Source organism: Opisthocomus hoazin, chromosome 6 (assembly GCF_030867145.1).
Source record: "Opisthocomus hoazin isolate bOpiHoa1 chromosome 6, bOpiHoa1.hap1, whole genome shotgun sequence".
Taxonomy (NCBI): Eukaryota; Metazoa; Chordata; class Aves; order Opisthocomiformes; family Opisthocomidae; genus Opisthocomus; species Opisthocomus hoazin.
In genome coordinates this window covers 8463944-8489383 of record NC_134419.1, presented here as the reverse complement: position 1 = coordinate 8489383, position 25440 = coordinate 8463944, and the positions used below count along the sequence as shown (strand labels likewise).

At 35.7% G+C, this 25440-nt stretch overlaps 1 protein-coding gene across 2 annotated transcripts in view; it reads right to left on the bottom strand.

Annotated features, from left to right (window-relative positions):
- The window catches only part of LOC104334200 (AGBL carboxypeptidase 4), a 1001604-nt gene that overhangs the window by 957603 nt on the left and 18561 nt on the right, over positions 1-25440 (bottom strand). For both annotated transcript variants that reach the window (XM_075424527.1, XM_075424528.1), the window contains one exon: positions 25064-25186. In XM_075424527.1, the coding sequence (XP_075280642.1) occupies positions 25064-25186 (123 nt within the window). The remainder of the gene's footprint in view (positions 1-25063; positions 25187-25440) is intronic.

Genomic DNA, 25440 nt, shown 5'->3' with positions numbered 1-25440 from the left:
AATTCCCACTGGCTTTATGGTCTTTGTCTGTGAAAAGAATTTATAAAAAATAGTTTGGTGAGAAGTCCTACACAACTTCTAAATAGCATTTGATTTTTAAACTGGAAAAAAATCTAACAAAATAGTGATGATCTCTGAAAACCCGTGACTGTTTTTCATCATCTCCTGAACTCCTGCCCAAAGCATATGTCAAATCAAGATTCCCGAAACTGATTTAAATAAAGATACCATAAAAAACACATACACACCACCTGTAAATTAAAGTATACTTTAAATTATTAAAATTGCACATATTAAGGTCTGCAATATGAAATTATATCTACACTGCTACAGTTAAGATCAATGTTCTGGGAAAAAACCTCAATACTCCTCAACAATATGGTACTCTTTTAAGAATCTGACGTTTCACTTGAAACAACAGCAATGCTCATGACTCAGCTTTCAGTCAAAACCCAAATCACCCTTGAAAATTGTTCAAGACTATCAAATAGACAAAGCATTTCAAAAGCACATGGCTTGAGAAGCTGGATGCTTCAGACTTGTAATCTCTTTTCTATCCTCCCTCCTCAATTAAGCAAGTTAAAATTGCTGTGTTTCCATTATGTTTTAAGTTTTTATCAATAGTGACACCCAAAGGACAGTAAATCAGTAGCTTTCATGAAAATTTTTGTGAAGAAGACTGTATGGGAACAATGACTATCTTAGCTCTTAGCAGCAATTTGTAAAAGGCCAGCTCCCATCACTGGAAAGGGTAAACTGCGATGCACATATTCACGCATAACTTACAGGGGCTGAGTGATTCTGATTGAGCTTTTATTGTAATTAGACAATGTGATAAAATCTAATTGTGACTGATGGCACATGAAAATTCTAGCTTTTACACTTTTCTTGTTTATCAATGAATATAGCATTAAAATAAATTTTATTGATCTTTTGGATATGTAAGAGTTATGGGTCTCCATTTGTTTGTTTGTTTCACTACCAACTGATTCCACAACAATATGGAGTAGAGCAGTGAACCCAAAACTTGGAAATGTTCTTGCCTTTTCCAACTATCCTATTTCTTTTGGTGCAACGATATTGATTTTAATGGTGTTGCTCCTAATTCATACCAATGAGAGCACAATCTGATTTTCCGCACCTTTTCAGGATCACAGTCTGAGTTCCACTCTTTCCAATATTTTTCCTCGCAAGTGATGCACGTAAGGCGCACTAGACCCATTTCCTCAGGGCATTCTGCCCATAGTGTCTGGGATCACAGTTGCCGTTTCTCAGTAGTCCCAAACAAGAGTAATGAATAAATCTATAATTTCTTTGTATTGAGTTAAATTGCAGAAATATTAATGAATAGTGTGGCCTAGACTAAAACACCCACAGGAGTTATATAAAATAAAACTTTTATCTGAATTAGAGTAGGAGGCAGAATTTATCACCCATTGCAGCTAATCTGAATCATCAGATTAAATGAAAGTTGTGGGACCAGCCTCTGAATGAACTGAAATAGGTACCAGGCCATTTTTAAGCAAGCCTTAATTGAATTGTCTTCCACACAGAAAATTAAGGGAATTGGAAACCTTTAAGAAAGAAGGACTGATTGAAAAAGGAAAGAGGCGTGAACCAACTCAAATTTATTAGCTGGATATCAAAGAAAAGAAAGCTGGGGAGAATGACACTGTGATTTATTGTCTTTTACTAAAACAGTCACAAAAAATTATCGCATTTTAGCAGTCTAGACAGTGTCATCAATGGATAGTTTTAGGATGAGTTCTTCCTTTCAGAAAAAAATACTTTGCTTGGTCATCACTGGTGTTTGAATGATGTCTGGGCGAGGGGGAAGGGGGAATACAGGGATTAAAATTTATTAAGGAGTACTTTGAGGCCCCTCCTGCAATGGGGATACTATTACAGATTTCACAATATAAATAATTTTAAAGTTCTAGCATGTGTTAATCCCAAAGGCCATCTACTTACATCACTTGCAACTTTGCTTTAAAGATAATCCAGAAGAGTAAGCAATACCACTTAGAAAGACAACATAAGCAACTAGGAGAACTGAAATATTTTCTGTCTTTTCATGTTCATTAACAGGAGCAGTCTTTATGGTGACACCATTTTAGAGCACAACGAAAAACAGCAACAAGTAATCCTAAAGATTTACTGATCATCATTGCTCAAAAACCACTATGAGCAAAATAGCACAATAGACAAGCAACAGATATCCCAATATACTACAAATATCATTGTGTAAACAGCAGACTTACAAATGCATAAAGAAATTAAATAATAAAATCTTGCTGAAGGAATTCAATTCAATGAGATTGATATTTAAACACTTGCAACCAAAGAGCTTTATTCCAAAATTGCCCTTATCAATGAATACTGATGCTTTCAGTTAAAGGACCTAAAAACCTGGAGCTGTAAAGAATAAAATGTCAATGCTCACTCTGTAGGGAAATTGTAAAGGATGGATTAAAATGGAGCCAGCCTCTTGACTCCTTCTCCCGCATCTGTGAGATTCTTATGAATTAAAAAATATCAGCAGAGCCCAAGACTGCAGCATAAACTCTACAAATGAAGTCACAAAATCATGTAAATACAGAAACTGGCAGCAGTAAAGCAGCAACGCATCCATTTAGTAGGGAGTGTCAAGAATGCTTAAAAATCAGAGGCCCACGCCCTAAGACGGCCATTGCACACCCACTACCCCAAAACCACCACTTCCCCAGAAACACAGTACACTAATGATTTCTCTGCTCCCTCTTTATCAATTCCCCGAAGGCCTCCAATGACAGATGGGCAGTTATTTATCCATGGCAGTGAACCTTTGTTAAAGGAAAATCAGAATACAAAGAGGTTTTGCATTAGTGTCACGAAACTCAGCTCTCTTTAACAAAGTATATGCTATGAAAATGGGTACCTCCTGACTGCATGTGTATCACATCTTTCAAAGCAAAGCTCTTAAAGGAAAAGCATTTGGAGAAATTTCTGTTTGGAAGTCACTTAGCATATAATGGGTGCTATCCTAAATAAATAATTAATAAGTTAATAAATAAATTATAACAATGTCTGCAGCCTTAACCACGGAACTAGTGTGCCACTGTGGGATGTACCATTACCAGTGTGCAGCAGGGAGAAACGCATCTCTAAACATCTACTTTGTTAGGGCCCGATGCTCGACGTACAGCATCGAAATCTGTTGCTACCTATAGCCTTGAATGTAAAACATTCCCATATTTACCCGCTGCCTAGACATCACAGGTGTGTGAGCAACACGTTATAAATGGTTACAAATGTTAAACGCTGCATATTCTTTATTCCTAAGTAAATTACAGTAGCCCTACTTACGTAATGATTCCTACTCAATATAGTCATCATTTTGCAAAGGCCCTAAGAATTCTTGTAATGCAAAAGGTAAAACAGTTCTTTCATCCTACAAGTGAGGATATTCCAGTTGATTGATTACTGTACAGTAATGCTGTAATTCTGCATTTAGCCTAGTTTGGTGCCTGATACACGGAATCACCGTTTTTCCAGGAGAATCCTTCCATAGTATAACTACAAACTGCCACTTATGGAAAATTAATTGATAGAAACTTCGATCAGTCTGGAGACCTATAGTTAAATTATATTCTCAAGGACCTCGCCAAAGTCACCAGAGCTGTAAATAAATTTACCTTTTTTTTTATTAAAGAGAAGAATATTAATGGAAAGGCTCAAGGTACTGTCTTCTAAAATAATCTTGCTTTTTGAGATGGATTCTGAATAATAACTTTCTTTAACTAACAAATTAGTGATTTTATAGCTAAAACTTTCCTTTTGTATCTTATACAAAAATTTCCTTCAGTACAAATACTGGATGTGAATGGTATCTGTCCTATATACAGCTTTTGCAGAAGAAACAGTCTTATTTTAGTTTATTACGAAACTGAATTTAGTTCTCTATGACATTATCAATCTAGACACAAAAACAGTTTGGGGGCTAGAAATGTTATTCTCATTCAATACATTAATCCCATTATTGCCTAGCAATAAAATCGTATAATATAATCTCCAGGATAAAATTTACAGATAGACTTTCATGTTGCCTAGGTACATTTTAAGCCATTTCATCAGATTAGACTGATACACAACTTCACTGTTCACCTGCTCCTCTGCTGTAGTTCCTACTCTGATGTGCTTTTATAGAATAAGCTGATTTCCATATTTTTCTCCTTATTATACTGCATTTTGATCCTTCTGTAGGTATTGGAAGTTGTTCCTGTATTTTCACTTCTATAATATTCTGATTCTTGTGCCTTGCTATTTGATTTTCCTCCAGTCACCACCCTGTTCTGGAAGCCTTCCTTGACTTCCAGTCTTACCAATAATTATAAAACGCCAATATTGTTCATAGCCTAGCTTTACTCCAACATACTACATATAATTATGCAGTACCAAGGAACTACATTACTTTGGTTTGTTTTTATAACACTGATAGAATTTATAGCAGACCTTCTTAAATTGTACCCACACAGATGTAACAGAAAACTGCTTACTCTCATTTATCTTTGTTTAGTTAAAGTTTAAATTAGACCTTAAAAAACTGTCCAGGTGATGTTATTTTTTCAATCAGAAGTGATAATTTAATATTGACATTTTAGATGGCACCAACATATTATTGTCTTCTACTATGGCTAGAATGTTTTATTATAACTGAATGTCTGTCTTAATTTTGTTAGGTTTTATTCATTTTGCCAAATCCAGAAGCATTTCCTTTTATTTCAAAGTATTTCCATGTTTGTAGTAAATTAAACATTAATCTCTCTCTGCAAATGTCAAGTGATATTTAAATGTTTTTCTGGCAGATAAATGATTATTAATATTAATGCAATAAAATCACAGCTCTTTGTCCTTTCTTTGATATTTAAGAAAAATTAAGAATGTCAAAACAGCTCTGCAAAAAGAGAATTCATTGGTCCACCATCCACTCTTCATTAGCCTGAGAGGTAAAAAATTACTGATCTTGTGAGACAATGTGTTTAGAGAATCAGAAAGGGTTGAAAATGAATTACTCTATCAGTGGTAGAGTGTGTATCACTTCAATGTGAAAATGCCTTGTTAAAGTTCATTGTAATTTAAAGCCCCTTTTTTGTCATTCAAAAAGCTTTAGCACAATGAAAGAGTCTTTGTCACTTTCATAATTAGCCCCTCTTGCACTAAATGAGAATAAAATCTGATCAGAAGTCCATACAGGCAAGGTCATAAATCAAACAGAAAAGCTCCACAAACAGTCCTGTAAGGTGTCCAACAGCACACACAGCTTGGAATTAAAGCACTGTTAGTCAGGATCCACTCCCAGAAACACAGCACAAAAAAGCCCCAATAATATCAATTTGACAGGCTAAATTTATCTCCATATTCTGGAGCCCTACAAACACATTTCGCTGTTTTGATACAAAAGCAATTCCAGCACCAAGGACAATTCAGGAAAGCAAACAGCTGTTGAAGTACCACTATTACCGCTTGCCAACCAAAGGCAAATTAATTTCACTCAATGCTCTCACTTCAAACTGTGGTAGTAAAAAAAAAAAAAAAAAAAAAAGAAAGAAAAAGAAAAAAAAGCCATATATGATAATTGTCATAAAGCAGAAACAAAAATTGTATTAACAGATAAAAATCCTTAGGAAACCAAGTTTAATTTCATATACGTAAGTGAGTATGCAGCCCAGCTCAAATGTAAACTGGATTTTACTCAACTTCTTTTCATTTTCAGATGAAAGTAAAAATATATTTTGAAAGGTTTAATGCAATTCTCAACCTTGGACAGTTATGACGAGAGTGACAGCACATCACTCTCTCTACTCAGGGACCATCAGAATACCAACAGGAATCCAAGCCATCAACATATTATTTTACTCCCCATGTTAACACAAAGTGAGGATGTCATCAGAAAATGATGCCTAAAACATGGGGAGAGTGGAGGGCAAGGAGAGGACAAGGTAGGAAGTCGACGGGAAGACTGTTATAAAGAGGCAGTCTGCAATGAAAATATGTATTCTAGAACCAATGTAGTTTTTACAATTCAATGTATTCTGTTAACATTAAATGCTCATTTTAAATCTTAACCAGCTGAGAGCTACTTGTAATATAGTCACCTCTATACAAACAGGAATTTTCATTCAAACACACATTTATATCCAATGTGTAGACATTTGGATCTATTTCTACCTTCAAATACATTGCTATGTACGTTAAAAATGTGCAAATTTCCTTTATGAGCTTCTGTTTTCTAACAATATTTTCTCTGCCGAACCAAGCTGTTAAAGTCATGTCTCTAGCCATGTAAACACCAAACTACTTTCAAAGTAATGGCTTGGTTGGAGGGCACCGGTGGACACATCTGTCATACATTCCCAAAATTTCAGGTTACATTAATGATACAATGATCATAAGTAAATTGATTCCACATATTTAGAAGCATATGAAAATTGGTCTGCTAAGCAACAGACTGAAGAGCATTAGTGTCGCAGAAAGAGAGTAATGCATTTTCTCCATCCTCACAGTCTCCCACTTTAGTTCACTAACAGTAAACATCTTGAGTTGGTTAAAAGCTAGTGAGGACACAAGTGAGCATTCTCTTGGGTACAGCCACCTGTGCTTGAGTCACAAAAGAAATGTAATTCGCCTTGTCTATCAGACATACAGGTATCTAAAAAGTGCAAACTGCAAACTACCGTACGAGTAAACCAAGCCTGGGAACTGTGACGACGGCATGCAGGTGATTAAAGAAAGAAAATGGATTTAAGATGGATGGGATGAGAATCTGAGTCAGACATATTATTGAAATGGAACTGCCTAGATCTTTTTCTTATGAGTACCTCAAAAAGCCAATAAAGCTTTTAAACAAAAAGCAGGGGGTTTTACTATATAATGAACTAGATTAATTGGCTTTTAAATAAAGAAAACTCAAAATGACTAAGCAAGAAGGAACAACCAAAACAGATCTTTCCTGCCCATTGCGCCCTTGCAAGCAGACACTGTTCTCATAATTGCCTTTAGTTTCCTACTCAGTGAACTTGTTAGAATTGCAACAAATTCTAGATAGCGTCCACTGGATCCCCACACAAATACTGTCACTTCTATGGCCAACCCTGTACCTGTTTCTTGTCTTTCTCAACAGCTTTGCAGTCTCCAGGCACTCCAGCCTCCTTGCATCGTACACCCTCACCCTCACTCTCCTGCCCATGCCATTGTGCTCTGAAACCATCTCACTTCGGAGCAGGCTCAGCAGGTCTCAGCGGAGGGCGAAACCTCCCCTCTCTCTAGATGGTTCCAACTTTGCTCTGTCATGCCCCTTTTGACAGGGCACAAACGAAACAAATAACATCTCTTTCAAAGGGTTTAAACAGAAAATTTCATCATATCAACATTGTAGAAGACACCTCCAAACTTCCTCTCTGATTCTCACTACCATCTCCTGATTCTCACATACTATGCAACCACGTGGGGACAACTCAAATTCTATAGTCAATCAAATGACTCAGAATACCAGCTAGATCCTTCTCAGTACGCCCTCAGTATTCAGTTCCTTCACACCTCCTCATTAAAGTGAGAGAGGATACCAAAGGAGAGCCTTTGTAACCAAGGATTTCAGATCTTCCCTTTTACCCATGCCAACAAAATCTCCTACCTTCTCTTTTACTTTTGCTGTGACTTTCCACCTTTATCTTCAACATACAAAACCCAGAGGAAACTATGACTTTAAAAGTCCTATGAAATATGACTATTATTTTAAGTCCCATTTCTTCTTAACCAAATTCTTAATCAAATGCTGGTGCTATGGCAGAAAAACACCCAGCACCTCTGCCAACGGCCAATGCCTTTCTGATTGTCATAACTGGGAATTCCTACACCTGAAACATCCTGAAGAAACAGCTCTTTATATTGCAGCTCTATTAGCAGGCAATAACAGGAGCTAGAGAACCCAGAGTGGGGTGGAACGGTCTAAGACATGGAGACAGGAGGAGGACTACATCCATGAAACAGGGACAAGTAAGCTTCTTCTAGCTAGGCTAAGACGAAACCCAGAGCTTCTGGAAGAGGAAGTGTGGCCTCCCAATTCATAGGCATGTTCTCAGCTTCTCTTTGTGAGTCTTCCCATCATACTGCAGGTCTGATCTCCATCCAGCTGCTAAGACACACAGGTAGTACTTGGTCTTATAGATATCAGTTTGTTCCTAATGAAGAGGCACATAATCTTAACCCTTCAGTAGGTCTTCAACTGATATGCCTTGATCTTGGTAATGTTTATTCTGCATTAAGCAAGAAAACGTATGACAAAAGCAGACCAGTTCTTCTCATATTACTCCTGTCTATATTTAGGCTGAGGTGCAAGGTATAGTCAGAGGCATATTTCAGTCAATAAGCTATTTGCAAAACCTTGGACAGTGAGCTAAGTGGGACATTTGGGCTACGTAGACGGTCTGCAGAGATGCTCCTATGTTAATCAACAAAGTCAATCACATCACCTACTGATTTTTTCTGCTCTTCTAGTAATCCTTTGATATCCAGAAGTTCCTAGCCTATCAAGATGCCACGTTAAGCTTGATTTAGGATTCTCATTAAGTGGATTAAAATTATCTTTTATTTGACTATATCTCCAAATTTATTCTCACTGGGTCTGGTTTGGTAGGACCATATTTTTCCAAAAAGAAAGAAAAAATCTTAAAAATTAAAGATGCGGATTTTCAAAACACACAAAATCTTCTTACAAGTTCTTTCACAAAACTTGAAAAAAAATCAGTATTTTTAAAGCAATTAGTACTTAAATCACGATACAGTGATTGATGAGCTGTATTATTGTTTCTTGTGGACATGAAGTGACCTTGGTCAATTATATAGTTCAAATGTTGCTTTTGAGTCTTCAAAAGCAGTGACATACACACACATTTAGCAATTCTGTTTCTATTCAAAATTAGTCTTACCAGATTTCTAAAGCGAAGTGACACCGTACCTGTTTATGTAAGAACTCGAAGAGGTATCAAACCTTTTCAATTAAAAATAACAACAAAGCCCACTACTTTTGTTATACACTGCATTGTACTTCTAACAGTTCACCCTGTCAGTGAATCCATAGCACGGTCATTTTATACCAAAATCTAATCTTAAAAATAATTCTTTGTTCTCATATAAGCAGCTGCTGGGTTATTAATGTAAGTCCTTTAGCACATCAAGCATACTAACTATGAGATAAAAGGGTTAATTAAAATTACTTCTTTAGATACATCCAAGGTTAATTTCAATTTTGAGTTTGAATCTATATGCATGTGCTTTACAACACATTCATTATGACATACAAAAATCTTTTTCTCTATTTAAATGCATTAGAAAGATTTACTACATTATGAAACACTATGCAAGCAGTTGCATAACAAAACAATTATCTTAAGAAGTAAGTAATTATTCGTGCTTCCTAATTTTAATAATATTCTAGCTCTTTAACTTTTACAATCAGGATTACTTCTATTTATTTACTTAGAAATAAAAATGTGGGTATTTAATGTATTAGTAGAACAGTTTTTAAACGTTACTATCAATAGTGAAAAACCTTTAAATAAAAGATTTATTAACATATATCACCAGCTTTAACCAAAGGAACAAGCTTTTTCAAAAGCCAGTCTTCAAAACTAGGAACTTATAAAGTCTTTGTCTTCATTTTCATGTTTTTACCATACTGACATGAAAACATTACCTCTGTGACTGAACGATAACTTTCTGTCATACCACTGATGTGCAAGGAAGTCAGCAACAGCAGGACCTTTTGCTTTTGAACATCTCAGACTCACAAGAAAATTGGCAGTCCACTGTCCACTCTAAGCATAGAAATAGTAGGGGGTATCAGGAAACTTGAAGGATTATCAGGCATATTTTGATTTTTAAAAAAACCTAATTTTTTGTAATCAGCAAATTGATCTTGTTAAGCACATGCAGAACTTCACTTGCAAAAAACAATTCCATAGATACTGAGGGATTTGGCTCCTGCAGAACCACGGATTACACAGTCACATAATATTAGTATCCTTCTTTTTTCCCCTTTCTCTCTTACTACTTTTGCATTTGCTTGCTGTAACTTACTGCTGCTAAGGCCAAGAACCCAACCCGTAACAGAATCCACACAAACAGACCTTCGCCTGAACACACTCGGTTAAAACCGGGTTCAAGACAGCACCACCTGTGTGTACCATACTACAGGACAATTACACTGGCTCGTACTCTCATAAGGAACTGGGTGTCCACATTCCTCTGCAAAGCATTTCACATAATGATACCCAAACCATATTAGGACATTTTTCTGCTATCATCTGGTAAATTATAATAAATATGGAGTAATGATTGGCTAATAATTTTTTTTTGGCTCTATTACTGCAAGACAAGATTATCTTATAGGACTAAAACATGTTACTTGAGAATACGAATAATAAATAAGTTTACTTTGTTTAGTGAGATTTTCCTGGTCTTGAAATCTTTCAATTGTAACCTCTACAGTAAAATCACACTGGATTTCATTAATCAGCCTATACTTAATTTTCTCCAGATTTTCCAATTCACACACTTTGGAATTTTATTTTGCTAAAATATACTAGCCTATATTTGCTATCACAATGAAGCCACATAGATAATAAAGAATAAATCACAATTATCAAACTATAGTCACACAACTTTCTGATTTCAGTATTCTTTCTTCCTCATATGAACCAACAATTTAACATATGTCTTCCAGTTATTATTATCAGCTAACAAAGCTTTTTACAGTACTCTCAAAGCACACAATATTGCTTATCTCTTCATCTAGGTTAAATCAGCCAAAACTGAATAGGTTGCAAAAGATAATGCTTTTTCCTTCTACTCTTTCTTTACTCAGCTGGTTCATTCTTCATTAGTCTGAGTCAGTGGAGATAATCTAACACAATTTTTCCAGCAGTATTTAAGTTTTCCTGTACTGCTGAAATAATATCAGTTATTGTTACGTTATATCTGAAATAATATCTATTATTCCTAATATCTGTTGAAGCATGGCAGACTTTAAAATAGCATCCCTACAAAGGAAAGTCCATCTTATCCACCGTGATTCAGGATGACACATACTTTGTTCAATTTTAAAGAGTAATCAAAGGTGTGGGCTTAAATCCAATTAGTGTACTTCAAAGAAGATAATGTCAAAATGCTTCACTGGTGATTCCACTGTATTATACTGAATCTCTTCACTTCTGTGAGCCTCAGATTTCTGAATTATAAAATGAAAACAAAAGTGCCTTGTAAAGCACACGGCAGTCTCCTGCAGTAAGAGATTATAAGCATAAGCTATTATTAACTAGGCTAATATTCTAAAGATAAAATAAAATTAGAAGTCTTGGAAGTCATGGACTCACATCCTAAGAAGTATCCAGATGTCATAATGACTGTTACACTACACACATTTTGGACAGACACTTTTAATTGAACTTAATTGTAATCACTCTGAATGTTCTTATTTTCATGCCATCTAATCAGTTATCTTTCTTCCAGCATTCATTCTTACTGACCTCCGACCCACTGAATAACCAAATATTTTCCCAATTGCCACATGACTATTCATTCATAGAAAGTTTCACAAGCTTATGATCTGACCCAAAACCAACAGAAATTGTTGGGGTTTTGCAGAAATTTTTCCACTGATTTCTGCCCTGGAGCAGGCACTGAAGATTTGGCATCTGTCAACATAGATCCCCTGTGCTTGAGCAAAGATTTAAAGTGCACAGTTGAAGTTTATGGTAAGAAACGTTTCCAGTCCAAAATAACATGCAGAAGATAAGGGATAAATAATCACCAAACATCAGGACAACATGACTGAAATAAAAGGGACCAAAATGTTTATTGATGAAAATGCAAACGCAAATATGAGGGAGGGAAATGAATGGATCACTAAATCCAAAAGGATAAAGAAGAGCACACAGATGCAAATAATGAAAAACAAAACATCGTAATGGAAGGCCGATAACGGAGGCCTGGAGATGAGGATAACAAGGTTTAATTTGATATAGCGTTCAATGCACAGTCTCAAGAAGGGGGGCTCAACATTCTCTCAACATACAAAGGAAGATACTTCAGCAATAAACTTCACAAAAATGTAGGGAGGAAAGAGAGATAACAGGCAGGATAATATTATGATAATCATGCAAGAGGATGACAAGTGTTCCAGATAACTGATCCCAAACCTGAAGCTACTGAACAGAGGAACCACAGGAGATACATGCAGTAATAACGAAAAGTCAAGTTTCAACTTGCTATCATCTTTTGTTTTCAGATGCAAGCATAAATTAATTCTAACATTGTTGTTCCATTCCTTGCCTTAACTTTACTGTTTAGGAAGGAGTACATCTACAATGCATTTCAGAGGAATAAGTGCATCATCATACGTCCCCTGACCCAGCTCCGACACAAATCAGCTAGCTCTGGGGTCCTGCCAGCAGTGTACGTGTAACAGCACAAAACTCAGAGTGAACTAACCACCTCTGTATTTATCCAGTCTCAAGACGTTTGGGGCTGTGCTAACATCGCTATGAATCTAATTTAACTGTGCCTACACACAAGTGGCAGTCAGCTCAGTGCAGGCAGATGATCACCAGAGCACTGAGGACACTTCATCATACAACTTAACAGTAATATGAAAGGTATATTTAAAGCATGATATAAATGAAACTTCATCTAAGTAAATAAAAACTGCATATAAGAAGACAGACAAAAAAGGAACATAAATGTCAAAAAACTTATTAGTCGATCATTTCAAAACTCCATGTGAGCATAATTTCTTAAGTTGACCATCAAAACGCTGAAAGGAAAACAGACTCTAGATGTATTATTTCTTAGCTCTATATATTTCTGTACTGCATTCATGAAAAAGGCTTAGACGTTTTTCACATCAGAAATTTGACATTCATTTACAATCTTAGAAAAGGCTACTAAAAATGAATTATTCATTATGTAGTACAATAGCAACAATAAACATTCAATAAAATTTTTTTAAAACAGAATAAATCGCACTTCTTACAAACAAAAAGTTATCTTACAATTTCAGATGAGAGAAAGAGAGATGTGATTCTACCAGAAATTGTTAAAATATTATAATAGCCATTAATATATTATGGTAATTTACCTTCACATTATGTTATTTTAGTAGATCCTGAAATTCCAGTAGCTGTCTAAAGAACACACAGTGATAATACACGGTTTGTTCACAGTTTGTTTTCAGAAATACAAACACTAAATCAAAATTAGCATGCTAAAGGCCGAACCTAGAAGGCAATTAGGTTACTAAACAGAATCAATAAATGCAAAATGAAGCTCTGCATGGATCCAGAATAATGTATGCTTCCCTCCTAATAACTTATATCCAAATTCCTGTTAGGCTGAGCAAAATATTCTAACGTATTTACTCCTGAAATCAGGTAGTATCAATTCAAGAATAAAAATACTTTTAGTTTATGAAGAAACACCTCTTCTGAATATGTTTTTCAACCAGCATTCTTTCAGAAGTACAGACCATTATGTATTTCAGAGTGTTTTGTCTCTTCTTGCATTACAGTGGTAGCTCAAACAAGCAAAGATCTTAATTGGGCTTGTTAACTTTGGAACAGCAGGCAGTTGAGGATTTTAAAACAATTTAGAGAACAACAAGAATAGAATCTATCTGAAGTGTATTCTAATTTGGGGGGAGGAGGGGGGAGAGTGGTACTCTTCTCAGTGATTTCTAAGGGATCTCTGGAGATTGCCCAGTCCATCCAGGCACAGAAGGTTGCCCTGCACTGCGTCTGCCCAGGTTTTGAACACCTCGATGGACGGAGACTCCACAGCCTCTCTGGGCAGCCTGGTCCAGTATCTTCAAATCGTTTAAAAAATAAAACATAAAAATGTGATCATACAAAGGTATTCATTTATCTGGAGCTGAGAAGCAAGTAAAAGAAATCTTGTTGTCCCAGTTAGTGCAGCCTAAGCCGTGTGCTGAGCAGATCAGCAGCACCACAGGTCACAGGTCAGAGAGAAACAGCAGCACGGCACTGCTGTGCAACACAGATCCACGTCCCTGTGAGCGTAGGACCTGACACAAACCTTTCAAATGTATTTTCTGTGCTTCAGGCCTTTTCCTTCTGTTCCCTTCTTCTTTATAACATCACCATTTGATCAAATCTAGTAGACATAATACAAGATATGAAATTTCCTAAATTTCATTCATCATTTGGTTCATATGAAACTGATGCAAAGCACTCTTAGCATTTCTCAGCCTTTTTGCACTCATTTCACACAGCTGAAATTTACTACAAAAGGTGCTAGGCAGTCAAGAACCACATCTTTTGTGCTGCTGTCTTCTGCAAAACAGGGATAATATTACAGGTTATTGAACTAACTGAACAAAATACCACTATTTTGTCTAGCAGAATATTTCAGCCTTCTCCCAGATGAAAACAAAGCTTTTCCAATACCTCTCAGCTCCAAAATATTTCCAGTTATGATGCCGCTTTATCTTTTATTCTGAGTACAGCCATTCTTTCTGATAATCTATATAGCACCATCTGCATAAGCAGAGTAAAGAACACTGTTCAATTCCTTCTAGTTCTGAATGGCTCTGGTTTAAAAAGACAGGGGTTAAGGATATAAACAGAACAGTGAAGGCAGAGAACCACTCTGGGGAAACAGCAAAGGAGAAGCATCTCTAACAAAATAAACAATGCCAAAATTTTTCCACTGGCACTGGTCTTCACTCAATTTTCCCTGGCTTTGAGAACCCAGTGAGATGGAATTCTGGAAGGGTGGTTGGAAGCTCTTTTTAAGGCTCAAAATCAGACAAAAATCTAAGGTAAAGTTAAGATCTGCACTGCACCCATCAGAAGAAGCTGACCTGGACCTGTCAATCCCTGAAAACTAACACAATTCTCTATTTTAAGAAGCAATTATTCAAAGCAATTATTTCCTTAGTTAGTAACTGAAGAATAGGTCATCTGTTACTCTATAAAGTAACTATAGATTTATTCAAATCCAGGGATTTATATGAGAATAATTTTGCATATCCTCATCAGTCACTTCCAATGCCATTACAAAAATTTTTAGGTAAAGTACAACCTTAGCTGTATTTTTTAATTCGTACTTTCAACTGTCACAGGCATCTATTGTGTCACTATATATACATACATCTGTACGTTCATGAGTGATTAACTGATGTCACATTCATGTTCATATTAACATGTGCAGTTTGAAATAAACACAGCTGCATTTATGTCAATGATTTTATATTCAAATATATCTGATTATGCTGAAATAAACACAGCTGCATTTATTCCAGTGATTGTACTTTCAGATAAGGATATTTGTTCAGTGTAATGTAATGTTCCTTCTTACTGGCAGGAACATTGCTATTCTTTCTTATATTTCCCTCTATCATTTTTCCAGATGGAAAATTTTGAACAGACCCAGAAAAATGGAAACTGGAAAATTTATCTTGCAACCTGGTATATATGAAAATCCTTCTGCTTATTCTCAAAAATGACCTATACATCTTTGTATAAAGTATCTTCATTGTTGAGTTTTTTTAATTCCTTCTCTGTCAAAGAGCAAGCTTAGGAAAATCGCACCAAAAACTGAAAGTCTGATGGAAATGTAAGTACTGGGAATGCATAGTGCAAAATCTTAAGAATGGATCTGCATCAGGTGTGTTTCTGGACAACTGTTGTTCATGTTAGCACACCGTCTTCAACCACTGCCTTCCTAGAGAAAATTAGTTTGAACGGAAATAATAACTAAGATTTTCCTTCCTACTATCTGATCAAATTATAGTTTTACATGGTGTTAATTTTGGCTTGTAACTATAACCTCTAATTTATTTTCAGAAAACAGTAAAAGATTATCTTATGTACTAAAAGCGATTAACCATTTACCCAGATGTATCTAGCAGGTGAGATCTAGATCCAGCCCAGTAACTGCCAGAAATGCATCCCTAGAGAAGCGCATGGGAACAAAGCAATTATTTGAAGATACCTCCCCAGAATAATTCCCCAATTTATACTGTACCGTTTATGAACCTTCTGAGCCAGAGATGGTGTCAGTGTTTAGTAACTCTCAACTGATTTTTCCTCCCTGGTCTTGTCAGTTGTTTTTTTTGCTTGAAAGCATGACACGTAAACTTTTAGCACGCACAATATCCTGCAGGAAGAAGCTCCACAGCTTAGTTAAACAATATGTGAAGAACCGTTCTTCTGTTTGGATTTCAAGATGTTAACTGCTAGTTTCATTTGATGGCCCTTATTTTTTGTACAAAGAGAACAGACAGGGACCCACTGTTTCATACGCATTGATATTTTGACTAAAAGTCACGACTACACAGACGTCTAATATATTCTTCCTCAGTTGTCTCTTTTCCAGACTAAGGATTCTTACTCTATTTGGTTGTTCCTCATACACAGGCTATTGAAAATTTGCTCTGAACTTAAAATTATCCAATCTAAGACATTTCTGCTTCCATTTCCAGTTGCTTATCCCGGTCCCTCTCAGTCAAACAGCAAATCAATACGTGTGCTTGTATACCAGCTGAGGAGATGCAAACATATGGTAAGAGGCGGGAGGGAAAGGCAAGGTCTTCAAGAAGGTAGTATGATAATCAGCAGATAAACTGACTGTGAAAATTATAATCAGCACACCAACTACAACCAACATCCTAATTCTTTACTGATGCTATTATACTAATTCTTCTTGCATTGTCATTAGCTCCATAAGTCATTAATAACTACTTCCCACAAGTTAAGATACTTGACTAATGCTGTATTTGTTAGCTGGTATCACATCAACACTAAGCACTCCCCCCATTTCTAAAAATGTCTTACACACTATATTCTGTTTAGATATTTAAAAGGTTAATATTTAGTTCCATTTGCAATGCTGACCTAGCAAGAAAGAAATGAATTTGGCATTACAGCAGTAACATCAATTTCCCATGTAACTTTAGTAATGCATTTACTGGAAAGAGATTAATATCAATTCCATAAATCATTCACATGCTTTTTCCGGAGTTTGAGACATCTGAGTAATGTCATATATGTTAACTGATATCACTTTGTGCATGCTACATCCATTAATCTATGCCTAGGGTCATCATTAAAAAACAAGAAAAAAATTAAAATCAATCCTTCGCTCTTAATTTTTTTGTGACTTCTAACTTGCAGTAGTCCAAAGGTATCGATACTCTGATAGAATAACACTGCTCTGAACTGGGAACAGACATTTTCAGAAAAAGGAAACATTTGTTAAATTATCCCTACTGGAAGCAATAAGCACTTAATATCTTTATGTGAAATATAACATAAATTAGTGTCAACAAATAAGGAAATAACTAAAATAAAGTGTTTCATTAATCAGACACACCTCCATGCCACAAAAGTAGGCTGAAAACAGACATCATTACTGAAATACTATATTGACTTTCATTTCTTTTGTTTCTACATTGCATAGGAGCATTCTCATATAAGTGAAAGCCAAAAGAGTCTACCTAAGTGATTTTAGATAAATATGACATAATACAATATAGGAAATTTGGAATAACAAGTAGTTTTTGCTCCAGAACACAGCTTAGTCTACTACTAAAAACGTTTACACTGGAAGAAATAAGCTTTAAACAGCTTTTGCTATTTTAATTTTTATTAATGTGCCATTATTGCATTCACCTGTATTGCTTTATCCCTGTTCTAGGATATCATAGTAGTGCCACTGAAATCACGGTGAAGAAGGGTATTTCTGTTCACCTAAATGTAAACACATGCAGGATCAGCTTATTTAAGAATTTTGGAAGCATATTACAATTCTGTATTAGACAGCCAAAATGCAACCATTCCCTACAGTGGTTTTCTTTGCACTCCATGTTCACAGTATCATCTTCTGTGTCATCTTAGTTTCCACTTTTAAATTTTTTACAAACAAAAATGTCCATTTCAGAAAACGTTTTGCAACTCAAATTTCACAGTATTTTATTAATTACAGGTAAGATTAATCTCATTTAATTTTAGCTATCCAAAGTTACATGTCGAGTCTTAGCACCTGGGACATAGGCATCCCCCAAAGGGCAATTCATCCTATATTATCTTTGCTTTTGTTCAAAAGATATCTTTCATGGTGAAGATCAATGGCCTATTTCATGCCTGTAAGTGGTTACAATGAGATCAGCGGAATTACAATCACTTACTGCAATTTTGAGTGTTGTGCAAAGTGTTTCATAAGTACATTATCTTATTTTTGAAATATGGAAAGATATTTAAAACCTTAACAAAAATGATAAGAGGGTACTTCTCAGTCACATGAGCTCTCTTAATACATGGTAGATCTTAGCTTTTTCCAACTGATTAATATAATTTGGAATCCATCAGCACTGATTTTTTTTTTTCTATCAGGTTTCTAATAAAAAATATTTTATAAATTTGCTATAGGAAAAGACAAACTAATGTTTGTCAATCATTTTCACTGCAAGGTGGTGGTACATCAGTCAACACAATAATATGAGGTTTACAGTAATTGAGATCGAATCTAAAATTTTACAAAACTTTAATTACAACCTTCTGAACATAAACCACAATACATTAATTACCCAATCATAACATTTTTTTCATAAAAAAATAAGAATTCATCCAAAGGATAGAAGATTTAATGACTCTTGGCGGAGTTCCACTTTTTGGTTGAAATGAGAATAAAAGCAAAAGGCAGCTTCATTTCTAATTTCAAGAAACACAGTATTTTTTAACATTTAAACAGCATTATATTTCACTAACAAACCAAAATATGTATTTTCCAAACCTTATAAAAAGCCTCTGTATTTAACAGTATGAATGCTGAGATTTACAAACCTCTGTGAATCAACACTGTTCCTTCGCTCCTCAAAAGTAATTATAAAACAAGTAATTTGAGCCACAAGCAGCAGAAACCATCGAGCCTGGGTTTTTTAACCATCTTCACAACGCATCAGAGTCTACCACCTAAACAGCTACCTCCCACGTTCCCTATGACATCCTACCAGGCAAGGCAGAAGGTGCTGTGGTTAATCCAGAAGCATGGCCAAACAATACATCCATGGTGACTGGCAAACCAGAGGATACCAAACAAAAGGAACAATATTCGAATTTCCTTTGTATTTTTCTTCAGTGAAAGCACAGCTGGCAATGACAGTTCTCTACGTCAAGAGCCTGGGGAGACAAAAGCTATAGCCATTTTGAGCCCACCCTGAAAGCACTCTACAATGGAGCCGTGAAGGCAACTTGTGGCTACACCCAGCAAAGTCTTTGCACATTCAGAAAAAGGGTGTGGATGCCTCTGTGAGCACAGGTGTATTCTGAGCTCAGAGGAACTTTGGTCCTGTCAAAGCACTACGAGCATTGCAGTGAAGATGTTTCCCGAGTGGAAGGCATTTCTTACAGACTTTTTGAAGGTATACTTCTACAGCAGTTGTAGAAATAGAGCCTGAATGCATGATAGTGTGAGCCATGCTTTGTACCCTGCGAGAACAGGTGTTGACGGACTCTAGACAGTCCAAGACAAGGTATTTTAAAGACCAAGTCATCCATATTGTCTGATGGCATCCTCTAGGCTACCCTAAGAACCCAGCGTATTTGAGGTTTCTCCTGATCTGTCTGAGATGGGAGTGCAGGGAACCTGAACTTGAACTACTTCAACACTCAGAGAATCTAGTCAATCACCACTGCTCTCACAGGAGAGCATAAATTCAATCTGTAGTGTTCAATCTTTACACAAAAACAAAGAAAAATATCCATGACCAAGAGCTTCTGATGTTCTGTGGTCCATTTCAGAGCTATAGGATAGATGCAATTGTGTTTCTAATGCAACTCGTAGTGTTACGGCCTATTCAGCCGTGCTTTTGTGTTTGGAAGAAAAGGGACGTCACTGTCAGCTGTATTTCTTTTCTCCAAATCCTGACATAAGTGACATTTTATGCAGCCTGCATAAGCAATGGTCAAAGCCTTGAAGTTCCGATGCTTTGGTGTCATTGCCAAAATTGATCCTCCTTTTTGCAGAGCCAGAAGATTAGACTGGCATTCTGCACAATGGGTTGAACTGGCATCAGAGCCATAAAAATACTGGTCATTTGTTAAAGCAAATGTCTCAATCCTTATGTTTTCTTTGTCCACTTTGAAAAATATATGTGAAAGGCTTTGTATATACCATGTAAAATTAATAAATTAAATAATTGTTACTTCACCTATAAGGAAAGCTACTGCAGTTATGTAAGTTCCCAGAAAAATACTGTTTTCCAGCACTGAGGTATCATCTCCAAAAACATCTGGTACAGGAAAAAAATGACTAAGCAAATAAAAGCAAATCTTAGCCACAACACAGGAGAGGCTGCTGACTAAATGTATACCATCAGAAATAAAGGGCACTAAGCCAAAACAAGACAGTAGGGGCAGCTGGCTAAACTAAACTTCAATGTCATTCAGATCCACACAAAATAAAATCTCTGAAATACCAATTCACCTTGAGTATAAGATGCCAGATTCCCTGAAGAACAATTTTACTTCAAAATCTGGGCCTGACTCGATCAGGAAGGACTTCTTTGTATAGCAGGAGTGAATACATCCTTTTCCCCAAAGCACTATAATCCACAAAATTCCTGGTTTTGCCAGAACATACAGGATGAGGTGAACAGCACTGCATTGCTGCTACGCCGAAGCTGTGTTAATAATTTAATCCATTAATGAATAATAGGAAAAGGAACTACAACTGACCAAATCTAAACATTACAAATGTAACATTTATTTCCTTTAAATCGGTTTTATGCGTAGATAACTGTGCTTCCATTTTTCCCTGAAACTAACTCAAGTTTCTTATGAAAACTGATATTATCCAAAAATTATGTTGTGGTATGCAAGAAATCTGAATTTTCATCAGTTGCTTTTATGCTAATGATAAATTAATATAAAAATATTCTTTTGGCCACATATATTCCTAAATATTAATAAAGATAACAAGGAAGATTCCAGTTAGAACAGTAGCTTGAACTACAGGAAACAAATTCAAATTCCTGACATACTTGCAAGTTGATAATTCTCTCTCTCCTTCACTCCTGTGTCATTTATAAGATAAAGAATTCAACCACCATTCTTCATTTTCAATAACTGTATTTATTTTACAGCAATGATTCTTTCACTAGTATTAGGTTCATTAAGGGTAAGTTAAGTGCAAGCTACAAACCAGTTAGGTAGCTGCTCTTCTGACAAGGTTCTGTACAGTATAAGGGATCGTAAACATTACAGAAATCAACAGTGCCATGCTATTGTGGCAAAGATTGGACTGTCACACAGCAGAGCTAAACAGATTGCAAGGCATGTCTTGCAATAAGCTCTACATAGTATTGGCACCAGCTTATCTGAGTATCACATTCACCTTGGACCACTGCCTGTCACGAAAGGCACGGAACAGCTGGAGAAAGGCCAGAGGAAATATAGAATGATAGAAAATTTGGAAAATGTGACCACTAAGGAACTGTCGAAAAAAAACAGCAGCTCTTTAACCTGACGAGGGAAAGGCCAAGAAAAGATATGACAGCAGCTTTCCATTAAGTCAAAGAAGAGAGGAATAATCTGCTTTCCGTGCCTATAGGACTGAACAAGAATTAATGCATTTTTGGTAAGAACATTTCTACACAGAAAGAAAATGTTTCTTATATTGAGCAAATTTCAGTGTTAGAATGGATTGCTCCTTTCTCATTGAAACTTTCCTCACTGAAAGTCTCTGAAAAGGATAGATAAATATCTGTCAAGAACGGCAAAAATTGTGTATACAAAAATTGTGTAACGAGTAGACTAAAAAGAAATCCCAATACCCATTTCAATTTTATTTTTTATGATTTTTTGAAAGCAAGGCACTTGGAAACAGCAAACTGGACATTGGTTTTCAGACTATGTAAAAACACATCCTTCTGTCTCAAACAAATTCATACTTGTCAACACTATTTAATGCAATAATGATAGCCATTACAAAAATTAAAGCATATTAAATAGCATTTCTTCCATATGTGTTACTCTTTCCCACTTCCCACAAGTTTAATACTCTTTCTCCATTCTGAAAGGTATTTACTTCCATTTCTGCAACATAAAATCATAGTAATTGGAAAATAGGTCTAGAAGGGAACCTTCAGTTCTACCAACCAGATCTTTTAAGAAAATACAGAATGCAGCCAAAGAGAGTAAAGCCACTTACGGAATCATATTTAGCACAGCTTCTCTTTTGAAAGAAAATCATCAACAAATACTCCATGGATACCACTGTCCAGCCAGTTTTGCTCATCCTACCATAGCTTCATTAAAATCAAGATAATTTGCAGTGAAAATGTTATATAAACCAATGTCAAAAGCTCTAATAAAGTTACATTAGATACAGGGTTATAATCACTGTACAGTATAACTATTGTGGTTTTAATCTGCATTGTGTCAATTTTTAAATACTTAATAAATCCTTACAAAACTTTAACCGTAAAGAATCTTTAATACCTCTTAAGTATGAGGGATCTTAGATTTCAATTACATACTCATGTTTAGTAACAACATCACCACAACAGACAAAGCACAAGTCTTATAAAAATCTATAAATCATATCCCAATAGCCTTTTTCCTTCAGGTATATTTAGGTCTATAAGATAACACTAACTTGGAATTATTATAAAATTCACATGACTTGTTTTCGTAGAACCACAGCATCATAGAATGGTTTGGGTAGGAAGGGACCTTCAGAGGTCAACTAGTCCACATACACACAAACCCCGCCATGGGCAGGGTCATCTTTCACTACACCAGATTGCGCAAAGCCTGGTCCAACTTGACCTTGAACACTTCCAGGCAGGGGGCAACTTCTCTGGGCAACCCGGTCCAGTGCCTCATAACTCTCATTGTAAAGAATTTCTTCCTTATATCTAGTCTAAATCTGCCCTTTTTTAGTTTAAAACCATTACCCCTTGTCCTATTGCAACAAGCCCTGCTAAAAAGTTTGTCCCCAGCTTCCTTGTAGGCCCCTTCAGGTATCGGAAGGCTGCAGTAAGGTCTCCCTGGAGCCTTCTCTTCTCCAGGCTGAACAGCCCCAGCTGTCCCAGCCTTTCCTCCCAGCAGAGAGGTTCCAGCCCTCGGATCATTGCTGGGGCCTCCTCAGGCCCCACTCCAACAGCTCCAGGTCTGTCATGTGCTGAGGGCTCCAGAGCTGGACGCAGGACAACTGGTGGGATCAGTCTTACAATCTCTTCTTTGAAAAAGGAAATTCCAGTGGGATAATAGCAATTTTAAGGTGGTACTTAAAGAGCATCAATACACTACTGTATATAAGTTGCATAGTACTGTTTGGATAACAGGAGGGGATAGATTTTAGCATTAATAACAATTTCATAAAATATCCAATAGTCATTTAATTTGCTTTGACCAGTTAAGGTACTCTAAGCAATTACTTGGCTGACATATAATAAAAGATAAAGTGAATTTACATACAAAGTGTACACAAAATTATTATCATTCTTGCTAATACATCGTCCTCATGAGAATGTAAATGAAGGTATTAATTTTATTCATATTTGTATTTTGGAGGTGTCTGAATATGCAAAGCAACATCACAGCCTCATCATGCTACAATGTAAATAAACACAGTATTTCAAATAGCATCTGCCTCTATCACATGCTATTATTGTCAAAGTATATAAAGTACAAACATTACCTTTGAACTAAATAAATGTTTTAATTTTAAAATATAATTAATTCTATTGTTCAAAAAACTGGAATTAAAGCATCATGCAACAATTCACATCACAAAGAATTTGATGGCTGCTACTGATCCTTTTCATTGCAGAGCAGCTTAACACAATTAAGTAAATTTCTCAGCTTGGCCAACTGCTTAGTTTCATAAGCCATTTTCTGATACAAAAATTCAAAAATCCATAACTATTATGAAATCACATCCAAAACATTTTTAAAAATATCTAACTACTGTCTGAATCTTCAGAGACATACCTTAAAAATAAGATACTCTTCATTATTCACTGCATCATTTACACCTTTTACATAATGCAATCAAAGGATTTAAATAACTCAGTTTAATATTTATCCAGGAACTGGCAGCCAGTATTCTACCTTGAGGGATGTAACTCTTCATAAAAAGCTCATTTTACAAGACACTGTAGCAGTTTTGGCATTACCAGCACCTCTCACATAAACCATGCTGAAAACTATAGTTTATCCTGCCAAATGCCTTTTGTACATACGGTGTTTAACAGTGCTCTGTAGGTCTGTAAGCCAATAATAATAGATATAAGCTAAAAATCTGGAGACACACATATATATATAACACAAAAATTTAAACAATGCTACATATTCATATATTTATATTTACCTACATATCCGACACACATACAAACATACATGATTTAAAATATTTTTAAAATCAATATGGTAACTATAACTCTTGTAAGAATAATTTCTCTTTCAATTTGCAGTAGCTTCCTAAAGTTTAATTCTGGTCCTACTGACGTCAGAGGCAGAACTTCCATTAACCTCAGCAGTACAGAATTAGGCCACAAGAAACACAAAGAAATATATTTAAAGACAGCACATACACATTTGCAAAATCTTCTAACTATGTAAAGATGGGCTTGGCACTTTACAAGGTTAACTTCCCCAGTCAACTTTCAAATTACATTTTAAAATAACATCTTTTACATACCTCATCTTTGATTAGTGGTCTACAAGTACTATATATAATAACAGAATAAAATCCAGTTACATATCTACATGTGGTAAGAGACAGACCTGATTAAATGTACATTTTTGATAATAAACTTCACAACCCTTTTTTACGTTTGAACAGTCTGATTTTACATCATACTCTGATTGAAGTGAATCAGTGAGTTAAGTAGTTTTTAATGCAAGTCTTCTTTAGAATTAAGACACCTTTTACAAAGCTGAGTGATATAGTTTCAAGTATTAATATATTGACAACTGTAACATAAAATAATGCTGAAAATGCTTACCACTTTCAAAACAGGCATCAAATATAAGATGTCCTTTTTTAGGCTGTCCACAATAACCAGCGGGGAGAACAGTATACTTGCTCACGTTCCCTGCTATGATATCATCACTTCCTATGGCACTACCTGTTGCAGTAAAAGCAAAAAAAAAGCATGAGCATAAACCAAAAAACTATAAAAAAAAGCAGGATATTCCCCCAAGCGTTTCTACATAGCATGAAAGTTGCACTATTTAACACAAGCACCAGTAAATGAACTCTTTCTTTTCAAAGTTTATTTAAGACTTTGGATATGATAATGGCATCATACGTTAAAGCTTCTCTAAGTAACAAAACACACAGCCTGGCTTCTTGCACACACGTGTCCTGTGGCCGAACACT